Source organism: Colletotrichum gloeosporioides (assembly GCF_011800055.1).
Source record: "Colletotrichum gloeosporioides strain Lc1 chromosome Unknown consensus_17, whole genome shotgun sequence".
Classification (NCBI taxonomy): domain Eukaryota; kingdom Fungi; phylum Ascomycota; class Sordariomycetes; order Glomerellales; family Glomerellaceae; genus Colletotrichum; species Colletotrichum gloeosporioides.
The window spans coordinates 1,167,790-1,191,404 of record NW_025544662.1 but is presented as its reverse complement, the minus strand read 5'-3'; the positions used below and the strand labels follow the sequence as shown (position 1 = coordinate 1,191,404).

Below are 23,615 nucleotides of genomic sequence, written 5' to 3'. Positions count from 1 at the left end.
CCGCTGTGCTTCTGTGAGAACGACTGGGGAAAGGGAATGGAAGATGGGTGCGCCCTGCCAGTTGACAGCAGCCAGTCGCCGCGAGCTGCACTTGCAGTTCTGAAACGCAGACGTGAACGCCTCAGGAGTCGTCCTCCCACACCCACTCCCAGAGATCTCTCAACCAGACGAAATAAGGATTCCCATCAACCATACAGAAAGCCGACTACGCGTCCCCCGTGATCACCAACGCCGCGCGGACCCTGCGCGTAAAGACGAATCCGGAAATGGTAGAGACTCAGGATTTGCTGGCGTACTCTTTCACGTCGTTGTGTGCCTTGAAGAGCTGGAAAAGCAGAGATGTGAGGATGGCATGGAGGACGGCGGACCACGGTCCAGAGAGAAAGAGGGGTAGACGAGAAGCGGAGCTAAGAGCTTCCCAATGCAAGTTTGGAACCAACTTTCGAATCACTAGCAACTCTGGACGAATGAGAGCAGGGAAGAGACTAGGAAATACCATGGTTACTGGGGTGCGGCAGGTAACTGTAGTGTGCTATATTGCGGTGAGTCGATGATCTTTTCTTTCTTTCCGTCTTTCTTGGCTTCTTCTCGCCTCTGTTCATCCCATGCCGTTTCTCTTTCCTGGCCAGGGTTTGCCTTCCTTCCCTTCTGTCTGTCTCTCGTCCGGGGTGTGGTCAAACTCTTCTCGGGTATGAGCTGAAGTGCTGTTGACCGACGGGCGAGGGATATGTTCGCACTAGCTCTGAGCCGTCGTCACATCGGATGATGGAGGGTGGGTTAGGCGATGATGGGACAAGATCGTCCGGACTGTGACGGATCTTTGTACAACACCCCCCGCAGGCGGCATGCTCCTAGTCCTTGCTGTGCCTCTTCTTGCCCATCGCCCCATATCCCTCGGGGGCCCTGCCGTCCCCTTCCCTCTCGTCTATATATCCCATGCCTCCTCCCCATCATCGTCATCTCCATCATCCACATGGACCTGTACGACATACCTTACGCCACCGCCCTTGCCAATGTCATCCAGTGCGGCGTTGACGGCTTGGGGGTTGAGACCTCGCATAACTCAGTGGGGGGGACACGATCATGTCGCCGGTCGACAACCTTCGGCAGGACGGTGGCCCTTTGCTGGAACAGGACTGGATGAGATTCGAAAGAGCCGTTGACGTTGCGCAATGAGATGCCCTTATCGGCCAGGGCGGCGGTGTCACCGCCAGTGGAGGATGCCAACATGATAATGGAGCCTGAAACGCCAGACACCTCGAAGAGAGAGACAGCGAGAGTTGGTTGACCAGACGCATAAGCCTCGACGACATTGATGATGGAAGCCCTCAAGATGGATTGGACTGTGGCGGCAATGGAAGAGGACGACCGGTCGATGACGTGGGTTGCACCCAAAGCCCGAAGGGATGCAAAGGACGACTCTGAAGAGGTGGTTATGATGGTTCCGATACCAGTAATGGATGCAAGCCGAACAATGAGAGAACCGACGGTAGTACCGGCGCCGAGAACAACCACGTGAGCGCTATGGTAGTCGAAGGTTGGGTCCGTGCCGGGAAAGGGGAAATCAAGGCCAAATTGATGGAATAGAGAAAGAGCCGCAGTGAAAGGATTGGTAACCAAGGTCGCAGCCTCGACAACGGAGATCGTCTCAGGGACGGGTATCAGACATTCGGCATTGGCGAGAACGAAGGAGGCTTGGCCACCCGCGTGAGGGCGGCGAAGGTTGGCTTGAAAGAGGACTTTGGTCCCAACGGCAGGATAAGAGGCTCGCACTTGGGTAGTCGAAGGTCGAGGACCGTGTTGGACAACTTCGCCGTCAACATCGATACCGAGAGTGATTGGAAGACGGGATGAGATGTTGAAGACACCAAGGTCACGAAGCTTTCGGTCGAGTGGGAGCAGGCCTACGGCATGAACACGGACCAAAATTTCTCCAGGTCCAGGACGCGGGATAGGCTGCTGACTCCATACAAGGGGTCTGCCGATACAAGTTAGGCACAAAGCCGTCTGAGATACTGTATTGCTGGAGGACATATTTGGACGATGGGTTCCAAATTGTGCAAAAGAGCTTGGAAAAGGTGGGTACTGGACAGCGAAGCTGCTGATGTTGATTGACGGCCTAGCCGCAGCTTGTCTCGCATTGTCTTATGTCGTCTGATGCTATCCAAATCTGGCGGCTTCATTGAGCCGAGATAAGGATCCAATGGGCCAATACGGGCTGTGTAATGATCGTGGATGGAGAGATCGGACTTATGGCTTGCGTCATGGTCTAAGGAACCTGCAGTGCCGATCCGGCCACGGGCAAAGAGGAGAAGAGCACAGCGAGGCAGCCGATGATTATCAGACAGCAGCAGATGACTATCCAACAACACCAGCAGCAGCAGAAGTAGCAACTGGGGTCGCGGCTACGAGCTTGACGTCTGCTTTGAAGTTGCTGATTTTGTGAACCCATGGCAGGGTTTCAACAAGGTGGGACGTGTAGCGCGATATCCTTGCAGTATTAGGCCAACAGCTTGGTGATCCTTCAGCGAAACGGGATGATGGTGATAAATTGCCCTCCTGGAAGGATTGGTCGGAAGGATTTGTTCTGCCGGCCGGCTCCGGCGTAAACAATCCCGGAGCGGGATACAGCGACGTTGTTCTCTTTAGACTTCTTCGTCAAGCACTACAAGCGGTAAGTATTAGATGGTATGAGGCATGAACTGGATCACCCACTGTGATGATGAAATGTTTTCTGCTCAGCAGGCTGTGGCAACTGCAGAATGGACACCACCTGCAAAAAGAATATTTCGAAGAAGAATAATCGATGGTTAAAGAAAAGCTTTTGGCGCAAGTAGAAGCAGGTGGCTGGTCCATTATTGCCGAGTGCGCCTGCGAGGTGCAATGATTATTTCCATGTCATCTGGACAAATACCGCGGATGTCGCACTGGCTGCCGAAGATGTCTGAGCGCGTTTGTGCTTAATGCCACTGGGCGCTTGGGACGATGAAAATGATCACTTGATACCGAGGCGCCAGGCGCCATGAACTGCTGAGAATGCGCAACCGCCAGCGTAATTGCATGATGCTTGGGCTTCTTGACAGCCCCTGGAATGTTCCATCTCAAGAATAGAATGTCGGTCACTTTGGCTCCCAGATTCCGTGTTGTCGACAACATCAAACGGCCTTTATGCCCTTGGGCCTTCAACGACTGATGGTGGTTGCACGAAGAGTTGTAGTAACGTCATAGACAGTCTGAGCAGATTGTCTAGCCAATCGAAGCTTGCTTTGACTTTGGCGGCAACTCTGAAAGTCATGATCCACTCGTTTCGGATCGCAAGCTCCAGCCATGGATGTGGGCTAGATCAGGCTCGAAATATTTCCAGTTCTCACAGAACTGATTCGCCCCATCGTCGTCATCGTCAACCGTGATGGCCGTCTTTCTCGGACGTGGATTGACTGAGAGGTGCAGTGGATCGCGGGTACGTAGATAGTAATGAGTGTATTGTGATTGGCTGGTGATATAATTGGCGTTGTGAGCGATAACTGTATCGCATCAGCCTCTTGCGCGCTTCCTTTGAACCATATGAGATGTTCGTCGACGTGAGATTGCTCGTTCCTGGGCATTGAGGAAATGACGGCCGATTCAAGTAAAATTGAAGTGCGCCAATTGAAGCCGAAGAAGCCGTTGACAGGATATAGTCATTGATGACGTGATGACTAAGCTCGGTTAATCATCGGTCTTATCCATCTGCGCGGGTCGCATTTTGGTGGGAGCTGGCCGCGATTTCGATGCCCCGAAAGCTCCAGTGTCCAATTCCAAGTCGCAAATCTCTGAGAGCTTCTACTGCCGGCATTGAGCTTCCCCAGATGCCGCAAGTTTTGTAGTTCGCTCTGAAAATGCCAAGGTATGTAGTCAGAGGACTGCGAATTCCAATCACATCGGCTAATTGAGTTCTCAGGACCCCTCAATTCAAGTATTAAACCCACATCATGAGGGCGCAAATTGCCCGCCATGTCTCTCGACGGGTCGTCGTACCGAGGGGTTGCGTCCCTGCCTGCTCGATTCTATCGCGCCCAACGTGTCGCCATGCCCAGCTACCGGTAGCATCGACAATATCTCTTTCACGACGAGCCCCGCGTAGGACTTTCTTCGGCATCCTCCAGAAGCCGCCGCGACAAATCAAGAAACCCGAGTACGAGCCCGGTTGGACAACGGTGTTGACGTGGAGGAATCGCCTACTGGAGAGCGTACGGCCACCGACAAGGACAGAATTGGTGGAAGCTTTCCGAGAGCTTTTCGTCTACAAGCTGCGGTTCAACGTGGTTGTCAACAGCACCCAAGCCCTACACTGCAGAAACTTGCTGCAATACCTGCTGGAAAATAAGGATGATGAACCGGGCGCCGGACTTACGCTGGCAGAGCTCGTTTCTGCGCGCGAGGCGCTGCTGAAACAGCCAAAGGAAGACACGAAAGAGCATCTGGAGTTTTCCCGCCAACTGTACGAGGCAATTAAGGCGGAAAGGGCGCAGGATCCGATGGACCCTGGCGCGGCAGAGGACTTTGAATCTTTCCTCGTCGCTTTGACGCTTTTTGGGGCGTCAAAGGATGGTCTCGTTGTCTTGCAAGAGTACTGGGATCAGCTCCCTGTGGCAGAGAGACCAGCAGCCCAGAATCTCTGGGTCAATGTCTTTCAAGGCCTGGCGGAGGAGGGGCGCGAGTCAGAACTCGTTGATGCTGTCGCGAAGTCAGAGACGCTTGGCGTCCCATTCACGTCAAGTATCCATGAGGCTTTGACAGTCTTCTTTGCGAGGAAGAACAATGTGTTGGAAACGAAGAAGTGGTTTTTGCGGCCAATACACAACGAAGAGCGTCCGACCGCCAGGACTTACAAGGAACTGCTACAATTTTCAGTTAGGACTGAACAGAAGGGCTGGACGACGCCGATCTTTAAGAAGCTTGTGGACTCGAATCCAAGCAAGGAACACTGGGATGTTATATACCAGTGGGCCGTGCTCTCTATGGGCAAGAGGCTTGACGACCTGAAAGGCATGTTTGAGGTTGTCGCCCGCCACAACCCCGAAGATCCCACCAAATCACCGGATACTGATACCATAAATGGTCTTCTCGAGGTCGCTACCGAGAAAAACGACCCTTACTTGGCAGAACGGCTCATCGCGTTTGCTTCTGAGCTCGGTATCCGCCTTAACGCCAAGACATACCTCCTCCAAATGGACTTCAAGATCAGGGCAAAGGACTTATCTGGTGCGAGAGCTGCATACATGCAGCTCCCGAAAACCGAACTGGAGGGAGACGAGGATCTACCGTTGATCAACAAGTATCTCCAGGCGCTTTGCCACCAACCGACACCAGATTTGAAATCCATTCGTGAGATTTCGGATATTCTGGAAGAGCGCATCGTAACACTTGACCCTGATACAGTGGTTGCGTTGTGTACAGTCTTCCTGAAGAACGACCAACAGTTCGAGGTTATCGACACACTGTCCCTGAACGTATTCCAACATAGCAACGAGCAAAGACAGTCCATTCGGGACGCCTTTGTTGGGTATTGTCTGGATAGCAAAAACAGCACGGCGAGAGTGTGGGATGCATACTCAATCCTGAGGCAATTCTTCCAGGAGACTAGCATTGAGAGTCGCCTTGAGCTGATGGATGCTTTCCTCGCCCGCAACCGTCCCGACATGGCGGTCCATGTGTTCGGACATATGAGGCAACACGTAAACCCCGACTTCCACCCGGCCAGCGACGCCTACATTAGGTTTTTTGAGGGCATTGGCAGATGTCCAGACTTGGACAGCTTGAAGCTAGCGCACAACATGTTAAAGATGGACACCACCATCCAACCAACAACGAAGATGTACAACGCATTGATGATTGCTTACGGCGCTTGCAAACGACCGAGTATCGGACTCGATTTCTGGCAAGATATTGTTCGTTCGGCCGAGGGCCCATCTTACAACAGTCTCGAGATCGTGTTCTCGCTCTGTGAAATCAAAGCCTTTGGGGATCAGATTGCCAGGGACATCTGGAACAAAATCGAAAAGATGGAGATTGATGTTCCTCCGCCGGTATTTGCCGCTTACTGCGGTGGTCTCGCGGGTAACGGCAATCTTCAGGAGGTGCAGAGCACGATCAGAACGATGAAGCGAGCTGTTGGATATGGGCCTGAGGCGATGACGTAAGTTATGCCTTGACCTTTCCGACCCCGATACGAGCAGCTGACATCCATACAGTTTGGGCATCCCTTTTAACGCTTTGCCTGGGCAAGGGTTGCAAAGAGATTTTGAGGCATGGGCCAAAAAGCAGTTCCCCGAGGAATGGACAGAGGTGGAGAAGCATCGCTACTACATCACGGCGGAAAAGTTGAAGAAATTCAAGCTGCAGCGGGTGCTGAAGGCATGATCTGTACAAAAATGCTAGAAAAGCTTCTTGTATCTGTACAAATATAATAGACGCCGAAGATGTTGTACAATTCATACATGGGGAGGAGTTACCCATGTTGATCCTAAGGTAGACAGACACGTCCACTTTCCTCGCCTTCTACACAGCCATCACGTTCTTACCTCCATGCCTGCTTGAACGTCTTCTTCAGAATCTCGGGATGGTGGTGCACACTGGGATGGATACCCATTCCAATGGCTCTCCGGATAGCCTTCGTCATCCTCCTGTGGTTGACCGGCCTGAGTCCCGTGTCCTTGGAGTGCATGATATGTCCGAAGGAGGTCATGAATTCAGAGACCATGGCGAAGTTCTACATTTCCTGTCAGCGTCTGAAGAAAGTTGCGTCGATAAGTCCCATTAGCAGGGATGCGACATACCCTGTAGTGGTCCTTGGGGTTGATGCCCAGCATGTCGATAACATCAACCTCCGGCTTCCGGATCTTCCTCCACTTGTCCATCTCCGTAGGGCTGAGGTCATGCGGGGCGTAGACGTTGCCGTTGCGCCAGCGACGAGGCATCTGCTTGAGGTAGTCGTCGCTAATCTTTTGCTTCTTGAGCGAATCGAGCATCGTGCGCTGGCGGATAGCAGCGTTACGTGCTCCGCCCAGGGAGTTCTTCGACATAAGAGTCCTAGCTCGGTCGATAGGCGCTTTCTCATCGTCGAGGCCCAGGAGGCTGTCGGTATTCGAGATTGGTCTTCTGGGCTCTTTATTGAGGTTAGCGCTGCGTGCATGTCTGGGTAGTGGGAGGCATTGACGAACCAGCCACAGCAGGAGTAGCGGAGAAAGGTCGCGCAATCCGGGCCATGAAGGCGCTCGGGGCCTTGAAGGCCGGGAATGACGGTAGTCTCGGCGGCATGATTGACTTCTGGGCGGATATGGTCGATCCCACAGGCGTGGTTCGTCGCGGATGTTGAGGCTGTCACGGTATTTTTTTGGTAGGCGGACGGGATATTCCGCCCCACAAATGCGATAAGCACCGATAAGGAATTTGTCCCACCTTAGCTCCAGAACTTTTTCTCTACAACAACCCGCCAACCATCACCAGCAAATCGTCCTAGGAGTACGCAACGCCGACAGCCCAGCATGGTCCGCAAGCTCAAGTTTCACGAGCAGAAGCTTCTGCGGAAGCACGACTTCATCACATACAAGCAGGTACCAACACAAGCCTACGCTCGCGAAGTCCACAGATCCACGCGCATTGCTAACAGTTTCTGCTAGGATGGCGATCACCGAGATGCGGCAGTGGTATGGCAGAACCAAGGAAAAGATGCTTTCGCGACCAACTCTAACACAAGTAACAGGTGCGCCGGTATATGATTCAGAAGCCTGAGGACTATGTGAGTATTGCCGCGACCATCATACTATCGACACCCGCTAACAAGGACAACCAGCACAAATACAACCGGCTATGCGGCGTGAGTTTGGCACCGATCGCTCCGACTCGAAACACATGGGATCGAGCAATCCACCCGACGACAACTAACACATACTTTTGCAGTCCATCCGTCAATTGGCGCATAGATTGAGTCTCATGCCCCCCGAGAGCGCGGCTCGACGCAAGCACGAGAAGCTCCTCCTTGATAAGCTGTACGACATGGGCGTTTTGTCTTCCGCATCAAAGCTTTCTGCTGTTGAGCACAACGTCACCGTGAGCGCCTTTGCTAGGCGGCGTCTCCCGGTCGTCATGACTCGACTTCGGTATGAAAGCCAGACACAGCTACTGGATCCGCAAAAGCAAATGCTAATCGTGTTTCTCAGGATGGCCGAGACCGTTCAGGCGGCGACGAAGCTCATCGAGCAAGGCCACGTTCGTGTGGGTACCGAGACATGCACCGACCCGGCATTCCTGGTGACTCGCAGCATGGAGGACTTTGTCACCTGGACCGTGGGCAGCAAGGTGAAGAGGAACATCATGAAATACCGCGACAAGTTGGACGACTTCGAGTTGTTGTAACACGGGACGATTTTACTTTCGGATGAAGGCCCTGCCGCCTGGACGGGATTTGGACTTCGACATTATCTGGCGGTGTTAAGGAGTTTAGGAGGACAACAGAAACGTTGTTTGGTTTATCGCAAATAATATGTGTCGACTTTGAGTCAGCAACATCCAAGATCTGGAAAAGTTCGGCGAAATCATCGGGGAGATGTGCGACAAGTGGCGGTCGGCATAGAACGCAAAAGCCTGCTGCTTTGCACTGCGCTCGATTGTCGCAGCGTCATCAATGCGAACTGCTCGCAAGTTGTGGGTGAGCCGCGGGCGGCCGCGGGCGGAAGTTTCGCGATTCGCTATTCGCATTTGCCTTTCTCTTTTGGTGGCGAACGCCAGCCGCCATCATGGCAACTGATGCCTATTTTCATCACTGCCAGCCCATCATGGAAGAAACTATCTTCGGCAATACGAGCAACTCAACGAGAAAGCGAGGCTGGAAAACATCAGACTTACGTCGCAGAAGCACGTCACATCAACTCTTTGCGGCTCTGGTTGAGGAGACGAACACTTTGTGGAGGGATGAAACGGTCGCAAAAACCTTGACTATAATGTCAGCCCAAGTAATATGGGATCGGACTATCGCATGAAATTTGGGGAAAGCTGAGCAGCCTGAACGCGGTAGCCGAGGCCGCTTCCCCTTTGGGAAGTTATTGAGACGAAAGAGCCGGTGACTGTGAGTCTTTGGCCTGTAATGGTCTGAATCCCGATTTTGTCTAGGATAGCCATGCTGTCCGAAGGCCGGAACAAAACTCTCCTGCCCACAACAGACAAGAAAAACGTGAAATATCGTCGGAAGATAACTCTATGGGGCTGAGGAGGGTGTTGGCACGGACGCCATGGAAAGGGGAAACCGAGTCGAAGACTGGATAACCCCGTCTTGAAACAGGGTACATGACCAACTGATACTGCGAGCCAATGGTCTGGATGGCGAAGATCTGATCTTGCCCAATCAGAAATGGGATCGCGTTCGGTTTTGAGGTCATCGTCGCCTCTTTTGTGTCTGATGTTTTGCACCTTCTTTCCTTTGAGGGTGTGCTCGAACATCAGCGCACAACGATGGAAAGGGGCTGAAGAATGTTTGAACGGATGAATCGGGGGCCGGCATGCCTCCCCAACCGCGACTTGTCCTTCCTCTCTGCTGTGGCTAGAACTGCGATATAATAAAGTGTCTTCCGGACTACACCATCCCCAGCCGACGTTGCATTCCGGGTGAAGCACTTACACACTCTTTGATAATACCTTAACATAGCGCGCTGGTCGACTATTACGCTCCTTAACCAAACTCAGTCGCGAACCCCTCTCTGGGATAACATATAATCGACGACAATCCTTTTTTGGTAAATTTAGTGTTTTCTAGGAGGATTTGCGAAAGAAAAATCAGTCGAACATTCCCCCAACGTCTCATCGACTAAACAAGCCATACGCGAGACCATCGAAGAGTCCTTGACAATGTCTGCCATGAAGTACGCCTTCTTGGCTACAGCAGCCATCCAGGCCGTCAGTGCTCATGGAACGGTGAATGGTATCATGGCGGATGGAGTCTTGTAAGCGCGGACCCGATAATTTCTCTCTCATATAGCCTCACGGTTCACTAACACGACACAGCTATGAGGGTTACAGCCCGCAAATGCAGTACAAGAAGCCCCCGCCACAAGTCGTCGGCTGGTCCATCCCCAAAGACCTGTCCAACGGCTTCGTCGCCGTCGACAAATACGCAGACCCCGACATCATCTGCCACGTCGGCGCTGAGCCCGCCCCCATCGCCGCCAAAGTGACGGCCGGCTCCAACGTGACCGTCTTCTGGACCGACTGGCCCGAGTCGCATCACGGGCCCATGATGGACTACCTCGCCCCGTGTAACGGCGACTGCGCAAAGGTCAAGAAGGAGGATCTCGAATTCTTCAAGATCGACGCCGTCGGCCTCGTCGACGGGTCCAAGGCGCCGGGCAAGTGGGGTTCCGACGATATGCTCTCGAACAACAAGTCATGGACGATGACGATCCCGGCCAACATCGCTCCCGGGCAGTACGTGCTGCGCCACGAGACGATTGCGTTGCACGAGGCTGGACGCGAGGGCGGCGCTCAGAACTATCCGCAGTGCGTCAACCTCGATGTCCAGGGCGGAGGATCTGAGAAGCCCAAGGGTGTCAAGGCGACGGCACTGTACAAGTCTGGCGACGACGGTATCAAGTTCAACATCTACAAGGACAATCTCGATTACCCCATACCCGGCCCGCCGATGATGGGTCAGGAGGCGAAGCCAACGCGACGCAGAAGGAGGGTGACCGTCATCTACTGATTTGGGGAAACCCGCTCTTTTCGTTTCAGTGTACAATCTTGTTCTCTTCTGTGTTGTATTTGTACGGATATACGGATAACGTTCGACACATGATGGGGTGTATGGAAATCATTCATTTGGCTCAACAATACCTGATGTGACACGCTGGACGTGCATGTCTCCTTTTCATTAACTGGAGCCGTTCATGTTCCCCTTTGATGAAACTTGATGACGGGCATACAATTTGTGTATAGAAGGCGGTCCTGCGAGATGGAGTCACGAGCAAGCGAGCATCCATGGACTTGTACAAACATGATGTACAGTAGCTTATGAAGCGTGTTTTTGAAACATGAAAGTTATGCTGCACGATCGATTGCTGTGATACGGTGCTTCTGAGCCCGCACTTTACGGAGCTGAGATGGACTCACCCGTGCCCAGGTTCTTTCGGGGCGGTACAGGATCTCCTTCGTTCTCCTCGACTCCTGGAAGACGATCCCGGTGCAGATCCGATAAACATGATCCCCAAAGCGACCGAGGCCGCCCGCTCACCGACCCAATTTTTGTTCCTCCCGAGGGGTTTCACAAAACATCCTGCGCCCGAGACGCTGCCGGGAACCGAATCCCGTGGGCTCTTCTCCTCCTCATCGGCCCCGACCACAGCGGCCCATGGTTGACATGGCTCACCCGGATGTCCGTGAGGTCCCAGGTTGCAGATCCCTGAGCGCAGGATGAAAACCTGAAGCACGGTAGGCCCCAATAACACATTTCATTATTGACCGGCCACCGTGTCCAGCAGCACTTCATTCGTGCCCGCTTTCGTATGCAGATCGCCTGTGGCTGCCCATTGCCCCCTTGCCTATATCCCTCGATCTCTTGTGTTTGGTTTCTTGCGGGAAGCATTGTTCAAGCCTCGGCCCCCTCGGGAGAAGAGAAGCTTGGTGTCACTGTATGATCTACCGTGTATCATCCTCTCCTCATTATGCCCACCTACCTGCGCACGTATCACGGGAGGCAGTGCAATGCCGAGATGTGGCTGTTTTGTAAGCTTAACACTCTGGCCGGTCCGACTCGCAGGAAGCTTAATAATGGCCCGTGAGGACGGCATCCCACTAGTGCTACAACGACTCGCCTGCCCGAACTTCATCGTCCGATGGCGCCTGTGATTGAACTTCATTTGGGCTGATGTTGGTGATTTGGTCTCTTGAAGGCCCGATGAGATGCATGACAGACTGTCGTCAACTGGGGCTTGACATTTGTTGATGCGACTATCGCTCGTGCGCGATGAAAAGATGACATGCCGGAGTGCTGTTAGCAATATTCACGGAAAGAGAGGGCAGATTTCTGAATTGGGTGGATCAGAAGCTTGGGATTGAGACACCCGCTTCTTCAGGAAGTTGCCGCGAGAGGAAGGGGTCGGGTCGCGCGCCTCACTCGGAAAGGACTTGCCCAGGATACCACTCACGTTCTATGGCACCAAGGAATCAGGAAGACCTGGAGATTCATCTTTCCTTCCAAATTCGAACCCCTACTGTATGGTGGGTGGCGCGCCTTGAGTCATAGTAGCCAATGACCTTGTATGCAATTCTGAAGCCGAGGCCCTCGCGTCTTCTATTTGAGACCGAAGGTGTATAAATGATTCGTTGCAGGTGTACTTCATGAACATACCTATCTAGGTAGCTTGCTTACAGTGTACGACGGTATATCTTCAGAATACAGCTCGTTTGAATAGAGCCGTCTCCTCAGATACTACCCTGGGTTGGCAACGAGACTTTCCATATGTGCTTGAACTATATTCATCTCCGTCCAAGAGAATGGAGGAATCAGTAGTACATTCTGGCCACAGACAGTTTTCTAGCCCCAAGTCACAACTAAAAATAGGAGACTGGTGTCGCGGGAAAGAGCGCATCTAGTTTTGTTCTAGAAACTCGGAGGACAGTCGTCAACAGAGGCTGCAGATGGGTTCAGCATGAGCGGCTGAGGTACTGAATTTGAATCAGGATTTCCTGATTACTATACCTGAAGTGCCTCCACTGAACCAAGGGAAATAGTTCCGCATTGTTGCGCTTTCCCACTGACATCCATCCTGTGTCTCAAAATGTTCGTTTTTGGAATGTATAGCCGGTGGGAGATGTGCACGAGACGGAGGAACCCAATGCTCTGCTGAGTCGCGTCCTGCAATGTCAATGGAAAGCTGGGAACCATCGTGTCGGTACTTTTCATTCCATTGAGATTCATTTGACGTTTGTCACCTCCCGTCCGTAGATGCGAGCCGGCAAGGACGGCATCTAGAGTTTTCAAAATGGAAAGCGGGCGTCAACTCCAAAAAGGTAAAACTGTTTCCCTGGAAGACTCGAGTGAGATGAATCAGAAACTTTTTTTGCTCATGTGTTAGGGTATCTTGTTTTCAGTGTCGGCCCATCCTATTTACAAAAAGAGCCGCCCTCCAGTCTCTCGTACTCGCTCACCATTTCGTCGAGGCTCTCGGATTTGCTGTGCCGCCCCTGGCCTTCTCAGACACCATGAGCGGCGCTTTTCGTGCTCCACAACGCCCAACTCTGACCGTGACTTGGCGTCCCTATGTGATTCAATTGCCCGTTGGATCGTCGGCTTGATTTCCGTTCCGTATATCTCCGCCATTCCGCGAATGCCCCTCCCGCTTAGCCAAACTTGCGGCTACCGCCCTTAGGACCCTTCTCCTCCTTCTTGGCCTTCTTGCCCTTGCCGATCAGCTCAAGATGGCCGGCACGCTCGCCGAGGAGCTTCTCCGTCTGGTTGACGAGACCCGCCGCGAACTTCTTCTGCATCTTGTCGGCAGCCATGCCCTTCTTGGCCTTTTGAGGCTTCGCCACTCGTTGTGTGTTCTTCTGCTTCTGCTGCTTGGGCTTGCCCGTCGGCGCGGGCCGAGACGATGACTTCAAGCCGCCTTGCGCCATATCGTTTGATGATCTCGCTCGCGCGGGTCTGGCCGCAGAGTGTTTGCTTCGTAGGGAGTTTCGGCGACGGACGTCGGCCGCAGTCGCTTCGTTCGCAGGTCAAGAGTTTGGCCGATCGCGTGGTGTGCTCGTGATATGTGCACGATTTTGAGTACTCTTAGCCGGATGGAAGTGCTGCAGAGGTGATCTGACTGATCGCGGTTGTTTAATGAAGACGTCGTAACGCTTGTTCGTTGTGGCCTGGGAGGAGAATGGGAGAAAGCGAATGCTGGGGCGGCAACAACCTGAGAAAATTTTAGTGGATCCGATCTTATCTTCACCGACACACCGACCCCGCCCCCCACTTTGTCCCAGATACAAAGTACGTACCTCATGGGACCCCGGATTCCTCTCTCCGTCGCCTCCGTTTTTCGCATCCCCTCCACAACCGCTGGACTTTGGAGGTTTAACTGTCAGTACGTTCCGTCGCGATCACATTCAGCCTGTTCAGAGAGTACCAGCCCTGAAGGAACTTGCTAGACCTACGATATTTCGAACATGAATCGACCACCTGAGAGTGGACTCCCTGAACTCTGCTGTTGTAGGTATCATAAACCGTCGTCTACTCTGTACCGTGGTCAGATGTCTCTCATCACATGCCCATCGATAATCTCCGGACAGTCCTAGCCGCTATCTTCTCGCCTCCCAAAGGCTAGGAAAAGATGGAACGGTCGAAATCATTGCAGAGAGAAAGGATGAACGGGCGAGGCATCCTACAAGCTGCAATTGCTGCGCATCGTATGGTACGAGACAGGTACGGTTGGGTTGTATTGCAACGGTACCGGTATTATGCACAATATTGAGGCGCATTTGTGCATCGGTAACACAATGATACAATGGACGTTGAGCCTCGACGGTAGGAATGCCGTAGTGTTTGAGCTACGGGGCTTGTGTGCAATGGTAGACCAACAAGCCGTCGCCCAGCCTCCGAAGCTAGAGCAATCCAAAAACGTGTGGAAGTTTTCTCGATTCGACACATCTAGACGGCGTATGGCCTTCTAACCAGTCTCGTCCATTGCACCGCTATGGATGTTGTCTGGCAAGTTTGACACTTTTCGGCACTTGCCAGCAGTTACTTGTGCCTGGAAGAAGGTTGGGAATGTCCACATCGCCACTGCAGAATGGATGCGTCAGGTTATCGCCTTGCTTTGGCCTGACATTTATGATATCAGCTCCGCGTGACGACGATTGGTACAGTACTCGAGATGCCTCTGAGGTTCTGCCGACCCTCGCGTTCAAGTGAAGTGGAATGCACTCATTCAATTATTCCGGAACGCGAATCTGGTGATGCTTCGTTGAAGCCACGCACCATCCGCGCCGTTACATCCTTCCCGCACACCATACGATCGCCTCTGGAGACTGGCACTTACATTCAAGCCTTACCTTCCGCGAATGTACACCCTACATCAGGCAACAGCATAATCACCTCTGTTGCTGCCGTTTCTCGTGCTATTGCTCTTGCCATCCGTTTAACTTCTACGACGTCTACCATCAACGTCTCTGTCGTCGTCCTTCTTCTCCCTTACCCATTCTCTTCTAGCCAACAACGAGCCTCGTTCTATCCGCATCAATACTTCACCATCGACAACACCAAAGACGATCGACTTTGTCCATCACGATGAAAATAAAAATGAAGCATGTAGCATTCTTCGGCGCCACGGAACGGACCATATTCAACAGTCTTTGCCACGCCCTTCTGGACGAAACCATCTTTTGCCATGTTCGTATGTCATTGTCATTCTCGCTGGTTCTTGTAGGCCAAACACTCACTAACTTCGTTCAGTTATTCGGGATACAGACAAGCTGAGGGCTTTGCTTGTCAGCTCGATGCCTGACCTCGCACGCGAATACTCTCTTCGTCTTCGCGTTGTTCGAGGGGACGTCTTGAGCTACGACGACGTCGCAAACGTTCTATTTCCGCCTCAGACATTGTAGGAACCTGTGGAGGTCATCATATTCGGGATATCCGGCTTCAAAATGAATGCAGGGACCACAGAGCATTCCAAGTCCGACGACACTTTGAGCGAAGATGCCGCGAGAGCCATCGGAGATGTCCTAAATCTGGGATATGAGAAATACAGCAGCGGGTTGCCAACAACGCCGCCCCGGTTTGTTGCCTTGGGCACTCTGGGGGTTGATAGCGCTTTCTGGGCGACCTCCGATCCGACTGCTATCAAGTTGAGACGTAGCTGCCGGTGGTTTTACGACAATTCCTTCCACAAGGATCTGTACGGGATGGAAAAGTTTGTGGCTATCGAACTTGGTGAGCTTTGCCGCAACACGTTGGTTGTCCGACCTGGGTTCCTCACCGACGACGACCCAAAGGTTTTCATCGTCCACATCGGTACCGTGATGAGCCCGCCATCAGGTTTTACCATTAGCAGAACGACTTTAGGCGAGTGGCTGTTCCGGCATGGCATTTTTGGCAACTTGCAAGGCATCATCAGTATCACCGGCTCTTGAAGAATTAGTGGCTGGTCATAAGGGCAGGGTGGACGAAGGTGAAGTAGAGGAAAACGGCCGTGGAAGACGACGGCCAAGAAGGACGATGACAGAAAGGACAATGATAGAAGTATCACCTTTAAGAGATTCCGTGACTTGTAGACCGCAAATTATTCCTTGCTCCATGTGGCCAAGCCTTTGATATCTCGTGTGCCATGACCTGGCCCTGTAGAAAACACCAAAAAAGTATCAAAACGCTTGATATTCAAATCTGATTTGGTGGCAAACAAGCCGAGTATCGTCGCTTCCATCGCGTGTTCATGCGGGGAATCGAATTGCCTGTTTTGTATAGTGATCTGATGTTTGATTGGCCTCGACAAGGATGGTCAACTGTGCAGCGCGTGAAAGACGTGACGTGACATACACCTTCAAAACCCTCCACACAATTATGCAATGTGCAAGCTGTGTATTTAGGTCAACGGAAATTGCCAGGTGTTATTTGAAAAGCGGAGGGATGACCTCCGCATGGCAAGTTCACGCTCAACCTCATTTAGACGAAAGCTTAGCCTGGCCTACGGCTGCTCCCTCGTGGCTGACGGTGGCCGGACATCATCATGCCTGATCACGGATATTTCCAGTAGTTTGCTCCTCTCGCAGCATGTTTGGGGACGTCATAGGTCAAGCTCTGCGGGTACACTTCTCAGCTGCTGACGGTTTGAGTCAAGAATTCTGTTGCCTGGCGGTGGCTGTGGACGGTTTGTCACTAAAAAGCTTGTCATGTTAGCAGACTAATGAACAGGATCCTCAGAAGCGATCGAGCCAACTAGATTATGCGTCTCGCGCTTATTCCTTTCTATGAAATTTGATGAGTAATTGCTTAGCAAGTTAAGTTGTACGGAATTCCTGAGGGACAGTTGTGAACTTGTAAGCGTTACAGGTTAGTACAGAATCAAGATCGGTGCGGTTTGGAGCATAGTTCCAAGCTTATACTTCATATTCAACAGATCTAACAGCTTGGACAATTTCTTTACACGTTTATCGTTCGAATACCCAAAAGCAGGTCGCTTCATTGACCTTGAACCCGCTGTTGTCATGAAACTTGAATTATTTTACGTGATAAGCGCCGTATCTCATGCTCACCATTCACAGCCGCCTTAGCGTTCCCTGAGTGATACATCCATAGCCCGTTGTAGAGGACTGAGACATACCCCTAGAGAGTAAGACCGACGTGCGGGAGGAAGCGCCACAATTTCCTTTTCGGTATTGTTTCCTCAAAGGTGGCGACCGGTTGTGGCATCCAAGCCCTAGGGAGGATCACGGGCGCATCTGCTGATACACGGCAGTTCCACTACTTCGGTTCAGTGTTCCGGCAACTGGCAAGAGGCGGTGGGGATAATAGATCTTCGCCAGCTCTTGGACTGCGGCTCAACGGAAGATCTGGTGTAACAGTGAGACCATGAGATCATTGAGGTGTGACGGCAAGGGTCAATATTGAGAACGAAGAATGCCTTGAGATTGAGCGCTAAAAATGCTATCACACGCCATCGCTATGCCTTTCCACCCATTAATGTACAATTTGATCACTATGTAACCATAGCACCTCACCTGTTGAAGTAGTAAAACATGTCGTCAACATCGCCCCCTGCCGTGACCGCCTCAGGAGGCAGACTCACACCGCCCAGCTGCCACTGCCAATGAGGCCCCATGTTCACTGGCTCCATATTCATGTCAGCGGACATTCTTGTTTGGTTGGTACCCCATTCTCCAGGAAACACTACATCAGGATTCATCATGCCTGTTAACGAGAGGTCAACTGACGGCTGCGCCAAAGTAGCGGTATTCATGGATGGCGTAAAATAATTGTTCCATTCTTGCGGTCTAGCTTCAGGACTGCTGAATGCGGGAAAAGGAGTCTGGTAGGATTCGGCTGATGATGTGGGAATCATTGGCGCAGACATAGCGCCGATCATCGAGGATCGGGCAGATCCTATAGCTGTTGGAGCCGCAGAGATGTACTCGCTAGGTGGACTGTGTGACAAAAACGAGTTGCGGCGAGAGCATGTGGTCGATGAGGTAGCTGATTGTGGACGGATAGGCATGGGACTGAGACTGAGAAGTCTATCACCGTCGCTTGGAGTCTTGAAGTCACCACCGAAGGCTCTCAAAACGGCTTTCAGATGCTTCTTGATGACTCGTAGTTGGCTCCCGCCAGGAACAAAGTCTGAAGCGGCGATATCCACAAGCCGAGAGGCGAGGGCTTCAAGACGAATATCGTATGTGTCCAACTGTGGATTCATCGCGTACGCCCCAGAGGCCTTTTGTGCGTAGATGAAAGACATACTGCGAGCGCAGGCGTCCATAATCGGGCAGAAGATGTCAGGAATGTTGCTCCTGTTCTGCACTGGCAAAGATGGAAGTACCAGATCTTCATGATTGTCATTTTGGAGCAGTATACTGGCTGATTGTTGTGCAGAAAGAAGGAAACTCTCGACGTCCGCTTCATTCAGAAGCAAGGAACCTGTCAGCGGTGATGCTCCGGTAGATGGGAAGAGTAAGTGTATCGACATGGTGTGGTACATTGCAAGGACGAAGTAACGCGAAGGATCGGGCGCCGGTTGGAGGTTTACCACGAAAATGTTCTCCGTCAGCACTCTGGAAGCTTCGTGACAAACGGCTGTCGCATTCTCCGGGCAGCCGGTTTTGAGATACGCGTTGAAGATGTATGCCGCTGTGCTAGCGATATGAGCCAAGGGCCAGAGGTCTTTGATCATTTCCTTCTGCTTCTGGAGCGTTGAAAAGTTATCGGAGATCTCGTCGAGCCGCATCAATGCGGAAGAAGACTCATCGGCGGGCAGGAGGATTGAAGCTACGCTTGTGTGTTGCAGTTGAGAGAAAGGATTGCGTGTTTGAAGCGAGATCCAAAGATTGAGAGCGTAAGTGGTCCAGTAAAGGTAAGCCGCGATCTCTTTTTCCACTTCACAGACCTCGATGCCATTGATACGGCTTGTAACTAAGGAGCCCCCAAATGTGGAGATCCTCTCTTTAATCTCAGTAGCTATACGGCCAGCGAGGTCGATGTAGCAGGTTGCGCGGCGGATTCGTTTCTGGCACAAGGCGTTCCAGCCAAGAAGCATTAGAGCTTGCGCCGTAGAAAGACTGGGAAGCGAGACTCCGTCTCCAGGCAAGCCCGGCTGGGTGGCTGCAGTCGGCACTGGGCGATTATGAAGTTGAGAAGCCGCCCAACTCAAAAGTGTGTGAGCCTTTCCCACGGCAACTTCGTCTCCGAGTGACATGGAGGCGTCAGCAAGTATGACGGCGAGGAGAATCTCGTCGTGGGTGCTGTCTCTGAGTGCCCGCAGAAGGAGAGTCTTTGATACGAGAAAGGAGAGCGGGTGGATGCTGTACCACACATCAACCAGCTGTCCGATTTGCCGGGTGCCGTATTCTGACAGTGGACTCGGACCTGACAATGTTGCGTCGAACATTGTCGGGGTTGTGTCGCTGGCGAGGGTACCCGAGTAGAATCTTCCACCGCCGTGTTCCAAGAACGTTGATCCTAGAACTCCGACCTTATCGACAACTAGGCTGACCAAATCGTGAGCGAGGAAATGAAGAATGCTTGTATACTAGAATCAGGAAGATTAGGCTTTGAGTTTTGAAAGGTATCAGAGCCTCGTACCTGCGGATCTCTTTGAAAAGATTTGGAACTGCTGTTTCCACCCTGTCCTGATGGGTTGCGTTGAAGCGCATGGCTGAAGGTGGCATCATTGCCTTGAAACTCTGGCTTTGTGCCGAGGCCTAGATCTACTTGAAAGTTTTCCTGAAATATTTCTTCCAAGACCGTTGCCACATCCTCGCAGTCTAATGAGACCATTGCATTCTCCGCTGATAAAGTCGGATCCTCTGGAAATAAGGTGGAGCGGGAGGAACCGGCAGTGGAAGATCGTTGGCGTCGCATCATAGGTACGGAGATGGTTCCATCAGCGTTGCTGTTCCTTCGACTGCCATCGCGAGAAATCGGGCGAGCTTTTGTTGGTCGTGAGTCCCAATCGTATACACAGTCGACATTCTGCTTGCGGCAAGCTTCGCAAATGGTCTCGTTGGAGCACTTGATCTTTCGAGCTCTGCAAAAAGCGCAGCTCTTTCGAAGGGGATGTCTAGACGTATGAGACATGGCGGAGTTTGGCTAAGAAGTGGTTGTTAGGACGTAGGATGGGTGTAAGTTGAAGTTCATCGGGATCCGTGTACTAAGAATGCGTATTATCGGAGGGAAGAGGTCGAGGACAAATTTCGATGAAAGTGATGAAGTATGAATATACCAAAGCGACATTTTTTTCGTCCAGGGAGAACCCTTATGTTATAAGTTGTCAGGCGATAAGTGATGCCAATCCAGTCCAACGGGCTGGATATGACCCGGCATCACGACACTATGCCCCAGCGGCTCTAGGGGCTGACGAGCGAAAGGCGTGAGCTCATCTTGGAACCGACTATCAGAATAAACTGTCGCGTCAGCAGCCCATCAGACTGGCGTGGAACAACGTATCGTGGTGCCTGATCTGTACATCGGTAGTCTGTCTTAGCTCTTTGCGGTCAGTCGGTAACGCTAGCCGACGTCTAAGACAGGCGCGCGCCTGCGCCGCCGTCGAGTTGTGCAAACGTCGTGCGCTTAGGTGCACAAAAATGCATTGGTCTGGAGTTGTGTCAGCCCTAAAGAAGATACATAATCTGCGTCAAGCGTTATGTATCTGACGGTATCGCGACAACTGGACTAGCGTTGTCTAGGCGGTTCTCGACCGCCTGTTCCCCACGCGAGCAGAGACGATGATAGAAAAGCTATGAGATGGTCCGAGGCTGTGCTAATCCGGTGGACTCTCTTCTTGGTGCCATCTAGGCACCTGTTTTCTTTTCGGGAATCTGGCCGCTCTCTGAATGGTTCTGTGCGATCCGTCCACATCGGGAAAGTGTGGCTGTAAAGCCAGCCATCTAAGTTTCAAGGATCAGAAGGGGCTGAATGACTTTTCACATCAATCAGTTCACACCTGGACGTCAAAGTTCTTGAAATGTGATTTTATGTGGTCATTGGTTAAGAATCAATTTGTTGTAACCTGTTGCCGCTTCTACACGGAATTCGTTGGCCCGGTCGTCGACTTCTCCATCCTCACTAATACCACTTTCTCCCTGCAGTTCTCTCATATTTGAGCCCAAGTATCGCATAAGCCTTTTCGATACTAGTTGAAGTGAAGCCAGCGCCTCGAGTAAGCCCTTCATGACCTTCACACTGTGTCCAACTCTGAATTGGGGCTGAGGTAGCATGAGAAAACCGGACGTAAGCTATCAATGGCTATTCATCTGCCCTGCCAACCAGAAACCATCTCTCTTCGCATCTGCCACAGGGATTCAGGATCAACAACCCCGCAGGGAAGGTCTAACAACTCAACTGCATGGCCTTGAGAGTTTACGTGCGTCGAGAGAAGCTCTCTCTTGACTTGAAGGTCATGCTGCCCTTGCTTGCGAGCCACCTTCGTCCAATCCTGAATCGTGCGAGAATCAAGCTTGAGATCCCATGTTCCTCGCCACGTAACTAAGGCGGGGTTCACCTGGTATGAGAACTTACAAGCCTGTCTCTGGCCGGTGCTCCACAGTGTCAACGTGTGTAGTCTTGGCATGGAAAGCGCAGCTTTTGCAGCATTCTGCAAGAGATTAAAAACATCCTCGAGTTTGGCTTTGTGAGAAAGCGTGTCAGATGTGAGAACCAACGACTGCAAGTGTTCCCAGACCCATGATGGCTGACACGATTTGAAAAAGTCCCTGGCCTCAACTATGAATGCGGCAGAGAGGTGTTCAAGATTGAGGCTTCTAGTTGCAACGGCAGAGCTCACCACGCGTGATGCGACGCGCGGCATGCCATAACCGAAGGATGGGTAGGACTCGTCGAAAATTTTGGCGTAAGGTTCGCTTGTTTCTTCAAACAATGATACGCTTTTCAGCGTACTTGGTAGGTGCAGCCTAGTCAAGTCGCAATAACCTATGAAACCTCAGTACAGATCAAATCAATACAAACAATAATGAATGCCCGCGAGAGATAATTCAATCAATTCTTATCTCTTTCATCGACAGACTTCTGTATCCACACATTCCATCGTTCCCATGGCTCGTAGATCAGCGATTCCAAGCAAGGTAGTCTGTTTAGGAGACGCTCTAGAGCTCCAAGCTCGAATTGACGACGGCAATGCCGACGGAGTACAAACTTAGTGACTGCATGTACCGATGGTAGGTCGTCGGTAAATTTGGGATAGATTGGCTCAAATATCCGGGATATTGACTCTGATTCAGGAGCTTGAACCTGTACGCCATCGATCCAACCATGCTTTGGGTCCTGAACGTCAGCGGAAGTGATCTCGGCCGACTCAGACGCAGAATAGTGGACATTTGGATATCCATTCTCATTATCTCCTCCGAAGTAGAGATTTTTGAAGGCGTGTTCCCTGTCGCTAGGTGACTGGGCACTCAGCTCCAGTGTCAGCTCACTACCGGCTTGCCATTGATGCAAGATGGAAAACAACTTTAAAATGGCCTCCCTGGCCACCTGGGCGTTGCCTTTTTGCCATTTCTCGCCCTCAGTCCGTCGGCAGGTTCTGCATGAGTATCGCCGTAGCTCGATATTCAACCAGATGTGTTTGACTAAATGCCGCGATCGAACTATGTTTTGTAAGCCATCTACACATGAAGTTCCAAGTTTGAGTTGGCGAAAATTCTTTCTTTCGATCTCATATTGCCACTCTCTACAAACTGAGGCGCAGATGGCCCATCCGCGTTTCGTCTGCATAAGATGGTGGATGATCATTAAACGAAGCTCTGCTGGTAATGAACTCCACGTTGGCATTTTCGATATATTGCTGGACTACTTTTTGCTTGATCCGTGAAGTCGAAGTTGGTGATTAGGATACAGGTTGAATGGAAGGGGAAAAGACTGTTGAAATAAGAGGTGGTGTTGACGTGGGATTGAGGATGAGGAACGGACTGGAAGCCCGGCGCCAGTGACGGTGTTTTATTCACGTGGCTAAGATAAGCTTTTTCGTCGGTGAGGACCTTGCGAAGCCATCTTCGTACGAGTCACGGCGACGCTGGCGACCTTGTTGGTAGTGAGGCTATCGTCAATTGTTGTATGCTCCGGTAACTCCAAAACTTTGCGATAATCGGCGGTCGGAACAACAGGCACTGCAAAAGCTGTCATTTTCAAATTGTCTTCTCTCGGAGAACTTGATGCCCGTGTAGTAGCACGATCCGATAGTTATGGTTATGACGTTTCCGTGCAGAGATGAACTCCGAGCTGAAGTGGCTGTGGTAGGCTGGAGCCAACGGAAGACGAGAAAGGCTCTCAGTAAAGCTGCACCAACTATCGAGAGGAGACTATTGGTCCAAAGATTCTGTTTGGTGTATATATAGCAGCCTATTGACCAGGTCCCTTGGAGACGGACAAGCAAAATGTG

At 51.8% G+C, this 23,615-nt stretch overlaps 9 protein-coding genes across 9 annotated transcripts; 4 read left to right on the top strand and 5 right to left on the bottom strand.

The window, feature by feature from the left end:
* Positions 1-925: 925 nt before the first annotated feature.
* Positions 926-2,034, bottom strand: GCG54_00011267 (uncharacterized protein; the record flags this gene model as incomplete). The annotated part of the gene is given in 2 exon segments (XM_045411172.1): positions 926-1,062; positions 1,080-2,034. The coding sequence occupies 2 exon segments, from the start codon at positions 2,032-2,034 to the stop codon at positions 926-928; spliced, it is 1,092 nt and encodes a 363-aa protein (XP_045268230.1).
* A 1,937-nt stretch (positions 2,035-3,971) lies between these two features.
* GCG54_00011266 (Complex I intermediate-associated protein 84) lies at positions 3,972-6,402 on the top strand (the record flags this gene model as incomplete). Its single annotated transcript, XM_045411171.1, has 2 exons — positions 3,972-6,178; positions 6,234-6,402. 2 exons carry the CDS (start codon positions 3,972-3,974, stop codon positions 6,400-6,402), a joined length of 2,376 nt encoding a protein of 791 aa, XP_045268229.1.
* A 14-nt stretch (positions 6,403-6,416) lies between these two features.
* On the bottom strand, positions 6,417-7,299 carry GCG54_00011265 (uncharacterized protein; the record flags this gene model as incomplete). The annotated part of the gene is made up of 4 exons (XM_045411170.1): positions 6,417-6,435; positions 6,564-6,751; positions 6,819-7,147; positions 7,203-7,299. The coding sequence occupies 4 exons, from the start codon at positions 7,297-7,299 to the stop codon at positions 6,417-6,419; spliced, it is 633 nt and encodes a 210-aa protein (XP_045268228.1).
* Positions 7,300-7,526: 227 nt separating this feature from the next.
* Positions 7,527-8,397, top strand: GCG54_00011264 (U3 small nucleolar ribonucleoprotein IMP3; the record flags this gene model as incomplete). Its single annotated transcript, XM_045411169.1, has 4 exons — positions 7,527-7,595; positions 7,662-7,688; positions 7,745-7,858; positions 7,942-8,397. 4 exons carry the CDS (start codon positions 7,527-7,529, stop codon positions 8,395-8,397), a joined length of 666 nt encoding a protein of 221 aa, XP_045268227.1.
* Positions 8,398-9,882: 1,485 nt separating this feature from the next.
* GCG54_00011263 (Endoglucanase-4) lies at positions 9,883-10,732 on the top strand (the record flags this gene model as incomplete). Its single annotated transcript, XM_045411168.1, has 2 exons — positions 9,883-9,977; positions 10,039-10,732. The coding sequence occupies 2 exons, from the start codon at positions 9,883-9,885 to the stop codon at positions 10,730-10,732; spliced, it is 789 nt and encodes a 262-aa protein (XP_045268226.1).
* A 2,636-nt stretch (positions 10,733-13,368) lies between these two features.
* Positions 13,369-13,644, bottom strand: GCG54_00011262 (uncharacterized protein; the record flags this gene model as incomplete). Its single annotated transcript, XM_045411167.1, has 1 exon — positions 13,369-13,644. The coding sequence occupies one exon, from the start codon at positions 13,642-13,644 to the stop codon at positions 13,369-13,371; it is 276 nt and encodes a 91-aa protein (XP_045268225.1).
* Positions 13,645-15,660: 2,016 nt separating this feature from the next.
* Positions 15,661-16,146, top strand: GCG54_00011261 (uncharacterized protein; the record flags this gene model as incomplete). Its single annotated transcript, XM_045411166.1, has 1 exon — positions 15,661-16,146. One exon carries the CDS (start codon positions 15,661-15,663, stop codon positions 16,144-16,146), a length of 486 nt encoding a protein of 161 aa, XP_045268224.1.
* A 1,580-nt stretch (positions 16,147-17,726) lies between these two features.
* GCG54_00011260 (uncharacterized protein) lies at positions 17,727-20,299 on the bottom strand (the record flags this gene model as incomplete). Its single annotated transcript, XM_045411165.1, has 2 exons — positions 17,727-19,751; positions 19,805-20,299. 2 exons carry the CDS (start codon positions 20,297-20,299, stop codon positions 17,727-17,729), a joined length of 2,520 nt encoding a protein of 839 aa, XP_045268223.1.
* A 1,171-nt stretch (positions 20,300-21,470) lies between these two features.
* On the bottom strand, positions 21,471-23,008 carry GCG54_00011259 (uncharacterized protein; the record flags this gene model as incomplete). Its single annotated transcript, XM_045411164.1, has 2 exons — positions 21,471-22,131; positions 22,245-23,008. 2 exons carry the CDS (start codon positions 23,006-23,008, stop codon positions 21,471-21,473), a joined length of 1,425 nt encoding a protein of 474 aa, XP_045268222.1.
* Positions 23,009-23,615: the final 607 nt, after the last annotated feature.